This window comes from Barbus barbus (genome assembly GCF_936440315.1).
Source record: "Barbus barbus genome assembly, chromosome: 25".
NCBI lineage: Eukaryota > Metazoa > Chordata > Actinopteri > Cypriniformes > Cyprinidae > Barbus > Barbus barbus.
The window spans coordinates 5,427,328-5,443,534 of record NC_136753.1 but is presented as its reverse complement, the minus strand read 5'-3'; the positions used below and the strand labels follow the sequence as shown (position 1 = coordinate 5,443,534).

Below are 16,207 nucleotides of genomic sequence, written 5' to 3'. Positions count from 1 at the left end.
GACCATGACAGGTCCTGCGTGATGTGAACACCGAGGTATCGGAAGCTGTCCACTCTCTCCACTGGGCTCCTGTTGATGATGGGGGTCTGGTAGTTCCTCTCCTGCTTTGTACTAAAGTCCACTATCAGCTCCTTTGTCTTGCTGACGTTCAGGAGGAGATTGTTCCTCTGGCACCAGTTCTCCAGATTTACAATCTCCTCTAGGTAGGCCGACTCATCATTGTTGGTGATCAGGCCCATCACGACAGTGTCGTCAGGATTTAAAACCAAATCCATTATCAATGCAATAATATACTGCAGTAAAAAAAAACAAAAAAAACGAATTAAAAATTAATGGATCTGCGTAAGACTTTTTTCTCACCAACTGTTTTGTAGACTTTCACAAATAAAATGTGCATTAAACAAACCAAGCTGATTCATCACTGTATTTCTTTTAACTGTAATAATTGTTGTAAATGTGACTGCAACTAGGCCAACTCAAAACACTGGATAACCTAAAAAATAAAGTAGTAGAGTCAGAATCAGAATGAGAAAGAGCTTTATTGTCAAGTATGCTTGCGCATACAAGGAATTTGTTTTAGTGACATAAGCTTCCAGTACACAGACACAACAAAACACAGACAATAAAAATAAGATGAGAATAAAAAATACACATATGTAAATATAAATAGACAAAAATTTAAATACAATCTATTTATTTTTCAATTTATATGTAGAGTTGTGCTATAGATGATAGAATGAAATAGAATAGAATGAGATGCAGGGATGTGCTAACATCAAATAACAAATAAATATAAGGTTTTTGCACATTTTTATTGCATAATATGGGGAACATTTAACTGTTCATAAGGTAGATTGCCTGGGGGAAGGAACTGTTCTTGTGCCTGGCTGTCCTGGTATTTGGGGCTCTGTAGCGCCAGCCAGATGGCAAAAGTTCAAAAAGGGGATAACTTGGATGTGAGGGATCCAGAGTGATTTTCTGAGCCCTTTTCCTCACTCTGCATGTATACAGCTCTTGGAGGGTGGGCAGGGGAGCACCAATAATCCTTTCAGCAGTCCAAACCTTTCTCTGTAGTTTTCTGATGTCTGATTTTGTAGCTGAACCAAACCAGACAGTTATTGATGTGCACAGAACAGACTCGATGATAGCTGAGTAGAACTGTTTCAGCAGCTCCTGTGGCAGGTTAAACTTCCTCAGCTGGCGAAAGAAGTACAACCTTGTTGGGCCTTTTTTTTTTTTTTACAATGGAGTCAATGTGAGTGTCCCACTTCAGGTCCTGAGAGATGATGGATCTCAGGAACTTGAATGTCTCCACTGCAGCCACAGTGCTGTCTATGATGGTGAGTGGGGAGAGTGCAGGGGGGTTTCTTCTGAAGTCCATGATCATCTCCACTGTTTTGAACGTGTTCAGATCCATTTTGTTAAGATTGCACCAGACAGCCAGCTCTTTAACCTCCCATGTGTAAGCAGACTCGTCACCGTCCTGGATGAGACTGATGACTGTGGTGTCATCTGCAAATTTCAGGAGCTTGACAGAGGGGTCTTTAGATGTGCAGTCGTTGGTGTTACAGGGAGAAGAGCAGTGGGGAGAGAACACAGCCCTGAGGGGCACCAGTGTTGGTGGAGCGGTTGTTTGACATAAATTTCAAAAGGCAAAGACATTACATTATTGTAGCGGTATTAACACAAAAAGTGTCTCAAACTGAGTTCAGTATATTGTTTAAAATATATATATAAATCACTACAATTGAGTTTATCATATTACTATGACAAATTCTAAACTAAAAAATACAAGAAAATCTTGCTTACCAGTACTGTAGGTGTGGGCTCGAGTCACATGATTGCACTGTATTGTGTTTATTAAACATTATTTTTCATAGTAGCCTACGAGACCATGATCCTCACTCCCAAAATAATCTTCTTTTTAGCGTTTATTTTACATTAATCACCAATAGGATAAAACACCGCTGCCTGTGTTTTATCCTATAGCCTAAAAAAGAAGAATAGAAAATATCCGTAATTTTCTTTAAAAAAAAACGATAGAGTTTCAAGAGGAGAAGGTAAAAAGCAATATAAAACAAATAATGTACTGGTTATGTTGTCATTCCTTTGCTCTCTAACTGAATGCAATGTTATAATAGGCCTAGTTAATAATAACATCAACAATGAAACATGCATCTAACTCTGGGGGGAAATGTTTAGCATAATAAAATCAACAAAATAAGTATTCGCGTTAAAAGTGAATAGCTAGTGCACAAACACATTTCCAAAACTGTAAAAGGTTATTTAAAAAAAAAGCATTCTTGGAATTATTTTGTGATAAACATTTTACTATCTTAAGTGCACTCATTTATTTAGCCTATAAATAATAATAATAATAATAATAATAACAACTAGGGTCAGCTAAAATGGGCCACGTTTTGGTAAATTACGTATAATATAAGCTATGGAGGAGATCTAATGATATTCTTATAAATTAGCATGGGTCTCTTAAATATATTTATAATTTTTAAATGTGAAAAAGTATAAAAGTTTTAAAATTATGAGAGAGTATCAGCAGGTACCTTCTTGAGCCACGGCACAACATTCAGGTAAAATGGGACAATTTAAAAAGAGAACACAGGTAATTTTTAACAGTAAATTGACACTATTGTCTTTATTGTGCCGTAGCAACACCATAAATGTATTTAATTAAACAGAAAGTTGAATGAATATTTAATTAAACAATGCAATTAAAAATGAACTGATCTTGTTGTATAGATGTGTGTTTCTGTGTATTGGTGGCTTCTGTGTGCACGTGTGTGTATGCTTGTATTTTTTTTTAAAGACTGTTAAGATTTTGTATGAATACATATCTACAGTAGGCCTATAAACCTATTTTCACCCTCAATTTCTGTGTAAAAGTGTGTGTGTATATGCAGCCCATTTTACTGACATCTTCCTTTCTTTCCCTTTCTCTTCTCTCTTCTCGTCTCTGTTTCCTTTCTTTGCTTGTCCTCCTGCCATACTGTCTGCAATGCAATTTTAAAAGTGTGTGTGTGTGTGTGTGTGCAGTCCATTTTAGCTGAAAATTGTGGCCCATTTTAGCTTAACCAGCCATATATGACCTTTTTCACAAAAATCAAAGTTTCTTTTATAAATTAAACTTTTTTTATTTAAAAGAGCATGTCAAAACATTGTTCATAAGCCTTTGCTTTGTTGGTAAGCTTACTTATAATTGCTTTAGTACCCTTATTAGTGATGAATGAAATTTTCTATGTACAATTTCTCTGACGAGCTTCATGTAACACAAAAACTTAAACCAATACAAATTGTTACATGTCAACAAGTGTTGAAGCAACAATGCAATATCAGTTATTGTGATTTTTCTGTATAAATTTAAAGAGATATGATGCTACAATCTTATTTACACCCTATTATTTATTAATAATTTTATACATTTAGGTTACTTATGCATTTAGAAGAAGCTTTTATCCAAAATGACTTACAAAAGAGGAACAAATTACAAAGTCAGTCACAATGCCAGGTTTATTATACAATAATAATCAAGTGCTAAGATTATTACAAATTAAACAAGATTTTGTTACTTATTAAAACTGATAAGAGAATCTTGCTGTAGTAGGCCTACTTCACATAATAATATACAATAAAACAATAATAGGCTACAATATGATTTGTTGACACGTAGGAGCTTGCTGTTCTTCTTAAATGAATCCGTGAGTACTGTTTATAATCTGAGAGGACGGATTGTTTTTTTCTCCTACAGGTGAAGTCCGGGCTCTTGTGGTGTTTTCTAAATCAGCTATCGATTGATTTTGACTGGTTGTTGCAGCTCGACTGTGCTGTTTTGATTGAAGTGCCTGCCTTCCCTCTTGTAAGAGAAACCTCGCCACTTAAAGGTAATTTTGAGCATTACGTGCTTCAACATGTTGTTTTCGATGTAGTTAGCTACATGTAGCCGAACAGGCCAGATGTTCTATGCCTTTGCACACTACCAAACCTGTTTAATCGACTTGCAGTGCGCGATAAATAATTAGCTGGTGCTAGCTGCATGTGCGCGTCCATTGTGTAATAAATAAATGGCTGGAACGAGATGGGAAGTTGTTCTTGGTTTCTCATCACTGCACATCATTAACAAGTCCAGTAGTGATACTCGTAAAAATAAACGATTATGCACAAATTCAGCCAGGTAGTGTTACATAAATGTTTAACGAGAGAAGGAAACGAATGGCTTGTCAGTGTTAGTAAACATTACCTTTACATCGCCTTACTTCCCGAAAAAAAATAGTTGCTAATAAATCAAGGTAAATACGTATTTTTTTTTCAAACAACACGAGAAGCTTTTATTTAATTTAGTATTGTTACTAACAGTATATTACATATTAGTAATACATGTGTTGTCATGTAATATTACTTTATTGTAGTAATATCTTTAGTTACTGTTGTATTTTGGTAATAACAGTTTTTGTGACTTATATCAGACATCACTACATTTAAAATTTTACAGCTCAATGCAAAAATTATTGTGTTTGAGTTGCATATTTTTTTTAATATTTATAAATAAAGTAAAAATGTATTCTTAGAAGAAATTTGTCTAAATTTAGTGCCAGGTGCCAGCCATGGAGAAGACAGCACCAGACACAGCAAAGAAGACCAGCACTGCCACCGTTTCCAAAGAGTGTCTGGATAAAGACACGGACGACTCTTATTGTAAGTACACCAAAGACAGATGATAAACTTTTGTATGTGATTGTTGGCCATTTAGTGTATGATGCCAATTCTTTTTCTGTAACCATTTGCAAAGTTGGCAAGTGTGTGATGCCTAGTGTTTTAAAATCTGTTTGAAACTTGTGCTTTCCAGCCTCAGCTCTAATAAACAGAGTTAAAACAAAGTTTTAACCTAAAAATAAAATGCTTCCTGTATTTAACCTCATGTCATTCTAAAACCATGAGGAACTGACCTTTTATTCTTGGGTCAATTATTCCTTTAAAATTTTTTTTTACACTTTTTTTTTTTTTTTTTTAATCAGTAGTGATTCCTTCATTTTACAATCTAAAAACACAATGCATTCTCTTTAGGAAAAACAGTCATCATCACATTATGCATTTTCTCTCACACTCTTACAGTAGGAGTCCATAGTTGTGAGTTTTGTGGGACCAGATTTGAATCCAGGCGAGGTCTCTCCAGTCATGCCCGCTATCATCTCAGGCAGCTGGGAGTGGCTGTGTCCGACTGTAGTGGAGCTCCTATAGACCTCCTATACCAGCTAATGAAAGATAGAGGTGGAACTCTACCCAAGCTTAAAAAACAGGTCAGCCTTGTTAAAAAATACAAAACAAAGTCCCCCAACCTCAAAAAGGACGCTGGGCCCAAACTGAAGATTAAAATATCCAACCTTGTAAAGAAAAAATATGCCCTTTCCTCGTCTTCCCCTGTTGCTGTAAAAGGATCAGCAGCATCTGGTCGCTCTTCTTCGCCTTTAGCTGTAGGGAAGCCTCATAAAGCATCTTCAAAGAAGATTGTAGTGTCCACTCCATCTTCAGCCTTGCCTCTTCATAAGGATGTGGAATACAGGCTTAGTGAATGCAGTCCTTCGACCTCCCTCTTACTGGCCCCAACCAAGCCCCTCTGGGCCCCTCAGGAAACAGATGCCCCTCTCAATTTAGGTAACAGTATTAAAAATGTTTTGGTATGTATTTGGACTAGCACATTTGTAGTACTCTATAAAGCAAGCTAGTTAAAATGATGAAGCAATCCTTGCTTGTAACATTCCAATCAATTACAAAATGTGTTTTGTGCTTTTGTTACCAGAAACGATGATGAATTCCTCAGTGAGGGATGATGTTCATGTATGTGAGTTATGTGGAGCGTGGTACGAGACCCGTAAAGGTCTCTCCAGCCACGCACGGGCCCACTTGCGGCAGCTTGGTGTGAGTTTGGACCCTAAAGGTGCTCCCATAGACATGCTCCATAAATATATTCAGAGTGAGGACTTTAAGGAAAAGGCCAGTACCAGGCGGGTAGAAGGGTCGGATTTTGAGCATTACACGTCATCGTCCTCCACTCCTTCCACCTCATTAGCCATTAGCAAAAATCCCCCTCTTGCTCCTCTGTCGTTTAAAGGACTGACATCCATTCGTCCAACACCTCCTCCAATCAAAAAGAAGAAGATTTCTCTGGACATATCAGGAAACTTGCCCTTCAGTGACAAAGCAGAGTTTAAATCCTCTCCTTCAGTCAAAAAGCAGAAGATTTCACTTGATTTTTCAGGGAACGTGCCACTCAGTAGCCAAGTAGAATTGAAAGCACCTACCTCAAAGAAAAAGAAGATGATTTCGCCAGATGTTTCAGGAATCTCGCCCCTCAGTGGTAATGCAGAATTGATATCACCTCCCCCAAACAAAAAGCAAAAGATTTCTACAGATGTTTCAGAGGAATTGACTTTCAGGGAGAAAACCGAATTGAAATCACCTCCCTCAGTGAAGAAGCAGAAGATTTCTCTAGATGTTTCAGCGAGCTTTCCCCTTGGCAAAAAAGCAGAATTAAAATCACTCTCTCAAGGTGAAAATGAAAATTTGGTTTTCTTTTTTTTTTTGAAGAATGTTTAAAGACCGTGTTGACTCTACGTGTGCATGATAATATACAGTATAGCAAAAGGGAACTTTAGAAGTGCCACGTCCTGGGCTGGAAAACACATGAAATTAATACAATTTTAAATATTAATATTTCTGTTAAATATAATATTTTGAATGCAATCTTAATTGAATGCACTCTTAAATTTAAAAAAAATATTTCCTGCCAAAAACAACTGGAAAGTCATGGAAATGCGTTGGTCAAAAAATGTAGGAACCTGATTTTGAAATTGTTATACAAAATATGTATTTATTTAGGTCAATAACAATATACATGTACTCTACCATCCATAATTGTGAGGCTGGGAAGAAATTAATGCTTTAATTGAGTTAGAATGCATTCAGTTGATCTAAAGTGACAGTAAAGACTTTTACATTGTTACAAAAATTGCAAATAAATACTTTATTTAATTTTTTTTATTTGATACAGTGCATGATATGCATGTTTGTGAAGGATCATGTTAATTTCAGTTTTGCCATCAGGAATAAATGACTGTCTAAAATAGTTTTAAACGGAACAGTTATTTTAAATTTTAATAATATTTTACAATATTATAGTTTTTACTGTATTTGTGATCAAATAAATGCAAAAATACATTAGAAAAAAATTACCGACCCAAAACTTTTGAACAGTAGTGTATCTAATATGCAGTTAACCTAAAACGTCTTCACGGGGAATTAAGGGCATTATTTTACATCCAAAATCTAACAAACTTTGTTTTTGGTCAGTCTTTAACTATCAAATATACTAGTTCTGTAACAATAAAAAGTGTTCTGACATACTGTCTTCTTTCTTATAGACGAGTCATCTAAAGATGTCAACTGTGAATTCTGTCACGAGAAGTTTAAGAAGAGTCAGAGCCTGGCCAGTCATGCCCGCTATCACCTGCGTCAGCTGGGCATCACAGAGTGGTCTGTCAACGGGTCTCCCATGGCCACTCTGCGAGAGGTCATGGCCCAACGTGGTAGTTCTGCAGGATCTCTCAGTCTCCTCGGGCCATCCTCACTGACCCCACCTGTATCCCCCTCTGTAGCTCCTGCTGTACCCCCTCTCCTCCCATCCCCTAAACCCATTAACCAGCCTTCCTCTCCTCTCGTTCCTCACAAAGTTCCAAGGGCCAAGAAAGGCTCCAGGACTGTGATCCCAAAACCAAAGGACGAGCCTGTGGAAGTTGATATCGCGATCATAGAGTCTCCTAAGCCACAAAGCACTCTCACCAGCCCTTTAACACCTCAGTCTGATTCCAACACAATTAAATCACCTGTGATCGGTGCGTAATAATTAGTTACTTCTGTTATTCAGTTTTTTCCTACATAAATTCCTGCAACATCAGTTAACATCCAGATTATACATTTCAATTTCACTCTATTTTTTTTAGCCTTTTAGGAGTGCTATTAATTTATTATTAAATTAAAGTCTGTGTGACAACCTACAATAATTACATAATTGTACTATATGCATATGAATTCTTATTGGTCGTATGTCTTGCATCTATTTGCTTGGTTACTTTTGGGTTCACTTTTTTGCATCTATTTAGCTATTTATAGATTAATGTGACACTCAGTGTGTGAGATGCAACATTTTTAGCATAGATGACCGCAAGAAAGCAGTATTTTCTATTGTGTGTCAAACTTTAATGGCATTTGACAATATATAAATATGGTCATGACATTAAATGATACATCCACTGTTTTTTCAATACAAATATCTAAACATCCTTAAATCAAGACACATTTACTTGAGATGCAAAATGAAGATATTAAGTCTTTAGTTTTTCTGAGAAACTAAATAAAATTAAATGAATTTATGATTAAAACAAGAACAAGTGGGGTTGGAAAACCAGTTTTCTCTTTGATATTAGATATATGTTGGCAGATGATACCTGTTTTCCCTTTGTTATAAGTCTGCCAACAGATACATTGCATGCCAGAGACCTTGTATCCTAAGTTTTTTTTTTTTTTGTTAAATGTAATGTAGGTCTGTTAGAAGTTCCATTTTTAAAGTTTAATACTTCTAATACAAGACATTTATATTTAAACATCTTTTTACACATTGCTCCACTCAATTTATTCTTTTTTTGTTTTGTTTTAATTTGGACTGAAAAAGGTCTAAAACATCTTAGATTTACCTTCATAAAACCTGCATAAACCCTGTAACTCTCAACAGCAAGTATAATGTTTTATTTTGTTCCGTTTATGATGATTTCTGTCTGCTTTCCGCAGCCCCTAAGCCTGAGAAGCAGGAGCCCAAACCATTTGTATGCTGTGACTACTGCGGCGAGATGTTTGATACTCGTAAAGCTCTATCCTGTCACGCACGTGGTCACTTACGACAGCTGGGAGCAAGGTGGTCCCTGAAAGTCCCACCCATAGAGGCCCTATATGAGCTCATGAGGCGGGAGGACACTGAACGGGTATCCCAAATCAAATCAGAACCTGCATCAGGGGCGGCAGTGCAGTGGAAAAAACCAGCATCCTCACCTCAGACATTAACTCTGTCACCAGGGGAAAAAGAAAAACCTGCCTCAGACATCATGTCTACAGGTACACTGAATCAAGATTTTATTTTTTAATTGCATGATTATTTGTCTCAGTAAACCTCCTAAAATGCACAAAGACAAGGGTTAGGGTTGTCTTTTTGCTGTGAAATTTAATTAATTGTATAAAGTACATGTAAAAGTAACTGTAATATGCCAAGATGAACACTTGCTGGTCTGAAGCAACTTCATTATCCATACATTTTTCAGAAAAATCTAATATGATACATCAGGTTTTTGTACATCTCTCATTATTATTTTACATATAGTCAAATTAAGTCACAAAGGGCAAACTGACCAAAGCTGACTCCGTCCAGACATTATTCTGAAGGTTGGTGCAATGTCTATTTCTTATCTTGTGTTCTCCACTCTCTACCCTTTCTGCCATAGGCTGTGATGCCACCTGTGAACTTTGCGGTTTTGATTTTGAGAATCGAAAGGCACTGGCCAGCCACGCAAGAGCCCACCTGAGGCAGCAGGGAGTGGATTGGAAGGTCATCGGCTCTCCTATTGAGACCCTGGCGGCCTGGATGAAGAGGGAGCCGGGGAAGGTAGCAGAGCTTCATAAAAGCTACATGAGGGGGGACTTGCCTTTTGTTAAGAAGGTGAGTCCAGGTGAAATTGTTGACTTAATATCATTCTAGTTAGATTTACTTATCTTTTTAGAAAAGTGCTTTGAATGGTTATAAGCATAAACCACAGAAAAGTTTGTTAGATTTACGCTTAAAACTATATTAATATTATCTTAAAACTAATTTTAATATCTTAGGCAAATTTATCTCTCAGGTAAATGTAAACTTTAACCCCCGTAGTTGCATTTAAAATTTGTGCGCCGTTTTCACATTCCAGGTCTGTTTGGACCTGAAGAATGGTTATTTTATAAAAGTCACAGCGTAATATTTTTCAACTAAAACCATATTGTATAAGCAGCTGAAAAATGAAGAAATTCTGTGTGTGTGAAGTCAGTGTTTTCAATGATAATACCATGTTATTTTTAAACATTTATTTTACTTGAATAAACTTTCACTTTTAGATGAAAAAAAGATCAAGTTTTCATGCTGCAATGATTTGTCAGTAGGCATACATATTCATATTTATCAACAAAATTTAGTCTCAAACGTGTGTGTGAGTATAAACTAGTATTAATAATTCTACTAAAAGTATTTTTGACAACTAATCATACTCCATACATCCCTGGGTCCAAAGTGACCTAAACATTAAATTAAAACTTTTTTTTGTGTGTGTGTGTGGAAAATACTGATGCTACAAAATACTGATTAATTTGTTGTCTTTTGCAGTATTTCTGTTCCTATTCAAGATTTGCATGTACACACAATTTTCAGCAACTTCTTGTGTCATTGGTATTCACAAAGTGTCTCTTTGTCTCCCTCTGTTGTAGGCCTCCAGAAGAACCTCCATTCCATACTCTTCCTCAGACTCTGAGTCCGTCCGTCTTGGTTCTCACAAAGCTTCATCAGCAGCTCGAGACACTACAGGTCAGCTGCAGGTATCCCAGTTCTCCAAAGCAACTAGAGAAGGCAAAGCAGGGATGAGCCACTCCTCCTCATCGCACAAAAAACGGTCTTCATCATATGAACTATCCTCAAACAGCCTGATACAGATCCCCACAGCCCGCAGTGAACTAAATGTTCGTTCACCTCGAGGTAAGGGAAATATATGTATATCTTGTTTAAACAAAGGCTGCAGATTTTGTATTAACTGAGTTTTCACCAATAAAGAACATTAATATGCATGGTGAGAATCACTATCCTTGTTTTAGGCTGTGAACGGCGTCCTCCAAAGCATTTATCGCATTCTGAGTCTGTATCAGGGGAAACTTCAAAGCCTTCTCGGGCTGGAAACATTCCATCCTTGGTGCCTAGACCACCAGAGACCAGCCTAGTAAAGCTGGTAGGGAAGGTGTACTCCCTTAAGTGCAGGTGAGTTTAAACCACTAATCAGTTTGTATTCAGTGAACCTGGTAGAAAGAGAAACAGCCTGAATGGTGTCCTTATCCAGTTATCCTTGCACTTTGCTATCTACACCTCACATGGTTCTAGGTCAGGGGTCTGCAAACGTTTTGGTCTAAAGTATACTTTTATGCGTACAGTGTCCATGTCGTATATCATCAGCACTGTACACGCTTGATTTTGGACGAGTACTTGTGTGAGGGGGTTAAAAGATGCCTGCCACTGTAGTTTAAACGAGTACAGACATGTTAATAGCTAAAAACATTTTGAGAGAGAAGGCACAGACACTGGACAAGGATGAATCTTTCTAGTGTGAATGTGTCGACTGCTTATTTTCATGCACACTATCAGATGAAGTATATTTTGAAAAGAGGTTGTGTTCAAGTGTGCACATACCCATAAAAAATAACCCAAGTATACTTTGAGGTTAAACGGATATTTACTCTTCCATACTGTAGAAGTCCATGGCTACTGCCAACTGTTAGGTTATCAACATCCTTCAAAATATCTTTTATGATTTTTAACAAAATAAAGAGGGATTAATTAAAGCTGCAATCAGTAACTTTTGGCGCTCCAGCTGTTAATAACCAGAACTTTGTGCATCTAGCTACTTCTCTCTGTTTATGTCTATGACGAATCATGGCTACTCCGCAGCGGCAACAACCCGAACCGGTCTAAAATAGTCTGAATTTTAAACACTTATTATAAGTGTACTGTAGTGATTCAGGACAAGACAAAAACACGTTTTGAAAAAATGGATTTATGGTGTTCACGCTTGTATGCATTTTGTAAATTTTGAACACAAAGTTATGGACTGCAGCTTTAAATTGCTTAATATTTTTATTTTGTGCTGCCCTGAATATGCCATTTTTGTAAGCCTGTTTTTGTAAGCCCATTGAATAAAACATAAAGTTAATTGTGACTTTTTATCTCACAATTCTGAGTTTTTTCTCAGAATTGTGAGATATAAACTCACAATTGTGAGTTATATAGTCCAATTCTGAGGGGGTGGAAAGACTGATATTTTCTCTGAATTGCGAGTTTATCTCACAATTCTGACTTTATAACTTGCAACTGTTTGTTATAAAGTCAGAATTTAGAGAAAAAAGTCACAATTGCGAGAAATAAATTGAGGAAAAAGTCTGAATTGTGAGTTTTTAAAACATCCATTTCTGAGAAACATTTAGAAATGCAAGATGTAAACTTCAAATGCAAGAAAGGTCGTAATTGTAAGACATAAACATACCTTTTTTTTTTTTTTTTACACAGTTGTTGAAATTTCCATACATTTTTAATAGAAGTTTATATTTGTGCCTTTAGACAAAATAGCTAAATTTGAAAGAAGTATAATAAACATGTTCAAAAGTATACATAATTTAATTCTTTATATACTGTGTCCTAACTTGGATTTTTTTATTTATTTATTTATTTTTTTGATAATTGTTCATGAGTCGCTTGTTTGTCCTGAGTAATTTAACTGCCCACTTTTCTTCCGAAAAATCCTTCAGATCCTGCACATTCTTTGCTTTTCCAGCATCTTTTAAATATTTGAACCCTTTTCATCAGTGACGTTATGATTTTGAGATGCATCTTTTTACACAGAGGACAATTGAGGGACAACTTTTTAAATACAATGTTTTTGTCTTGTAGGAAACATGTATCAAGTATCTTATTTTGCTTCTGAAGGGCAGTACTAAATGAAAAAATAGGATCTTTAAAGGGGTCAAGAACTGCCTTTCATTTCTTATTTTGTGCTGTTCTCTTCAGGTCCACTTATGTTATCAAGATTGTTACATAAAAAATATTATTTAGAAGTAATAGGCTTTTTTTTTGTCCTGTTTTAACCCCCCTCATCAGAACGCTCAGTTTGAATAGGTGTAGCAGATTGTAAACTCTGAAGTAAATGCCCATTGGATTGGCTAATAGTTGTTTGACAGCCTACATCCTTAGTGGAATCATTAATGGAGGCTGCTGTATTTTAGATGAAAAATGCATAGCTATTAAGCACATATGAAATGATCTGTAGTAAGAGACAAAACAATAGTGATCTCATAATAAAAACTGTTACTCACACTTGTATGTTGCGACATTACTGTCGGATCCAGTATAGTCAGCACAGCATCGTCTTTTAGTTTTAATCTTTATGATAATCCTGTGTCGAATTGTGCCTTGTTTGTAAGCGAATCAGTGGTAAAATGAAGTGAACAAAAGACCAAGTTCTTACTGATGCAGTCTGGCTCTTTATTAAAAATCAAGTTCATTAAACAAAGTTTAGCATTTGGTTTCTGTGTAGCCCTGCGCTTGCCGCTCTTGTCATTTACCTACCATGTGTGCGAATCAGTGGGCGGGGCTAAACAGGCAGTGATGTAGAAGCAGGCGTTGATGATCTTCTCCTGAGGCAATGTTTAGCCACACTATTACATGATAAAGGGGCACATTCCAAAACCTGTCGCTTTGGCTTTAATGTAAGTTGTTTTTAGACTGACGAGAAAGTTTTTGAGTTCTGAAACTGAATGTTTTTATAGCACGATGACAAATTATCAAGTCAATTTTGATTTCTCTGTTCATGACCCCTTTAAACAAAGTAATTGATATCCTTTCACAAAGTTTACAGCAGCACATATGCTCATGGCATTTAAAGATGTTGAATCTGTCCTGCATTATGTCCCCCCAGTAGTTGTCAAAATGCATTCATTGTAATGAAATGTCCATAAATAAATAAAAATATCCACTAAAAGACAAGATCGGTAAATGATCATCCCTGCGTGATTTGATAGGTTTTGTGAGGAGGTTTTCCGAGGGCCGCTCTCCATTCAGGAGGATTGGGTCATGCATCTACAGCAGCACATTCTCAAGCTGAAGACGGATTCAGCCTCAAGCCCCTCAACGCAGCCTCCTCTCAGTCACAGCGAAGCGCCGCTGCTTATTGGCCCTCAGGCTGTCTAGATGCTCTTTCTACTGTGGTCTTTCGTTTCAAAAGATGCAATTACACTGCACTGACTTTATAGCTTTATTACCTGGACCTTGACTGTCAACTGTGATGTGGATGTTGTCTTCAATTTCATTTTCTACTTTTAGATGAGTTTTTGTAAAACACTACTGAAAGAGTTTGACCACCGCATTTCTTACCTGTCAAGTGTTGTCCAGTGAGTTGAATGTATTTTACTTTTGTATTGTATTTCACTGTTTATAATGTGCTCTTTTCTTAAGTTTTCAAACCAGTTGTTTTATATTGTACTTAAAGTTTGAAATAGTACTTAAGGTGTTTAGTTTTAAATACGGTTTTATTGTTTTATGAACAAAATTGTGTAGACCAGCGTTTGGTCGTTAAAATGAAGTTATTGTTCTTACTTTTTAATATAGTACTTAGAATTTGGAAAACAGTGCTTCTCACCTGAGTGGAGGATCTGATTTTTCAATGCCAAAAATCCAATAAAAGGGATTTCTACAGATTTTCATTAATATGTATTTTCAGGATTTTTCCAGTGTAAGCAGAAACCAGCACTACTTATCTGCAGGCCTTGTCAAGTGATTCCAGCATTAAATGAGACTTTAATATGTCTTGTTTTTTTACGAACACATATTTGAGGAGCATTTTTTTCCTATATTTTCAACAGTACAAGTTAAAGTAGTCAACAGTGTGATTCTGTTACATGTGTTTGTCTTTGTAAAACACTGCCAGTGGCTAGTTGGAGTAAAAGCTGTGTTATAGTCCTAAATTGTATATATTTCCATATACATTATTTATCATGTGATATGTGAGGTTTTTTCACCATGCTCTTGGTCTCAGGCTTTGCAAGGTTTTAATTCAAATTCAGTTGGATCAAACTGTTAATGACAAGCTGTAGTCCTTGCAAAATAATTAAATGCAGTATTGAGAGAACTTTTTATACCTGCATTTGATAACCAATAAATAAAGACTTTGAATCTATTTTCTGCTTTGTTGGTCATTTATAGGCTAGATTGCAGTACATTTTCATGTCCCTCTTCCTAAAAAGCACGGTTGAATCCTCAACACAATCAATTCAGCATAAGATTTGTGTCTCTTGTATAAGACAGTGATATTCCCAGAGCTGCTCTCCCTTTCCGCTTTTTTATGGCTGTTTTTCACTTGAGATCTGCTAATGCTATATTCCTGTGTAAATAAACCCCTCCTGTTTCAAGAGTAAGGTCTGCTTCCCGCAGTGAGGATTCTGTGTAAACCAGCTGTGCTGAGAGATGTTAATTACAGGACATATAGACTGGACCGACACATTTATGGAGCTCTTACATGAATAAAGGGTCCTTTCAGAGAGCAAAAGAGGTTTGTGAAATTGAGCACTTGAGGAACAGGCTGTTCTAGGATAAACTGAATTATGTGCTTTAGAGAGTCTTGCTGATTTACAGCTATATAATGCTGCATGTTGAAAATCAAAAACTCAAAAATTAATATATTTATATATAGAGAGAGAGAGAGAGAAATGCATGCTTTTTCTTGAGGCTTTTATGGCTATAGTATGATATATGAGAAAATGGAGCTCACACTCAAAGAGGAGAAAACATTGTTCTGCATGTTTGACCAAATTTCCTAGGCATTTCAACAAAAACCTTTATTTTGTGGAAAACAGTGATCAAAATCAGAGAACAGTAACCACTAGCACAAAAGAAGATTACATCTAAAATTTTGGAGGGTTACAGCTGAGACCTGTCAGAAATTAGTAGGACGTGTACTGGCCCTTGCTTTGATTCACTTCACTAGTTTCTCACACTATTCTGGTGTGATGTTGGTCCACTCTTTTTCCGGTTTGTTCCATAGTTTGGTAACTGTACTGGGTTTCTTAACCATAACTATGTTGCCAAAGATTTTCCATTAGGTTTAGATCAGGGCCCGTATTCATGAAAAATCTTCATGCTAAGAGTTGCTCCTAGTAACAAAATTCTTAGAAATTTGGGTGTTTCCTCTTAAAATTAAAGAAAAGATCCTAGTAAAGAAAAAAGTAATTCAGAAATAGAAGTAATTCATCTTAACCCTTAAAAGAGTTCTTAAGGTCCAAAATTGTTAGGAGTACGGACGAGGACTTTTAAGAG

General features: G+C 36.3%; 1 protein-coding gene across 2 annotated transcripts; it reads left to right on the top strand.

The window, feature by feature from the left end:
* Positions 1-3,811: 3,811 nt before the first annotated feature.
* Positions 3,812-15,072, top strand: wiza (WIZ zinc finger a). Of its 2 annotated transcripts, XM_079376824.1 has the most exons (11): positions 3,812-3,899; positions 4,605-4,710; positions 5,128-5,667; positions 5,813-6,562; positions 7,434-7,598; positions 7,743-7,904; positions 8,857-9,177; positions 9,561-9,775; positions 10,570-10,834; positions 10,951-11,110; positions 13,918-15,072. In XM_079376824.1, exons 2-11 carry the CDS (start codon positions 4,620-4,622, stop codon positions 14,084-14,086), a joined length of 2,838 nt encoding a protein of 945 aa, XP_079232950.1. In that variant the 5' UTR covers positions 3,812-3,899; positions 4,605-4,619; the 3' UTR covers positions 14,087-15,072. The 2 variants fall into 2 exon arrangements, with proteins under 2 accessions (XP_079232950.1, XP_079232949.1); XM_079376823.1 differs by having other exon boundaries at positions 7,434-7,904.
* Positions 15,073-16,207: the final 1,135 nt, after the last annotated feature.

Coding starts and splice junctions, on each gene's coding strand:
- wiza (XM_079376823.1), top strand. CDS start 4,620: ATGGAGAAGACAGCACCAGACACAGCAAAGAAGACCAGCACTGCCACC. Junction 5,668..5,812: donor AGATGCCCCTCTCAATTTAG/GTAACAGTATTA, acceptor TTTTGTTACCAG/AAACGATGATGAATTCCTCA. Junction 6,563..7,433: donor ATTAAAATCACTCTCTCAAG/GTGAAAATGAAA, acceptor TCTTTCTTATAG/ACGAGTCATCTAAAGATGTC.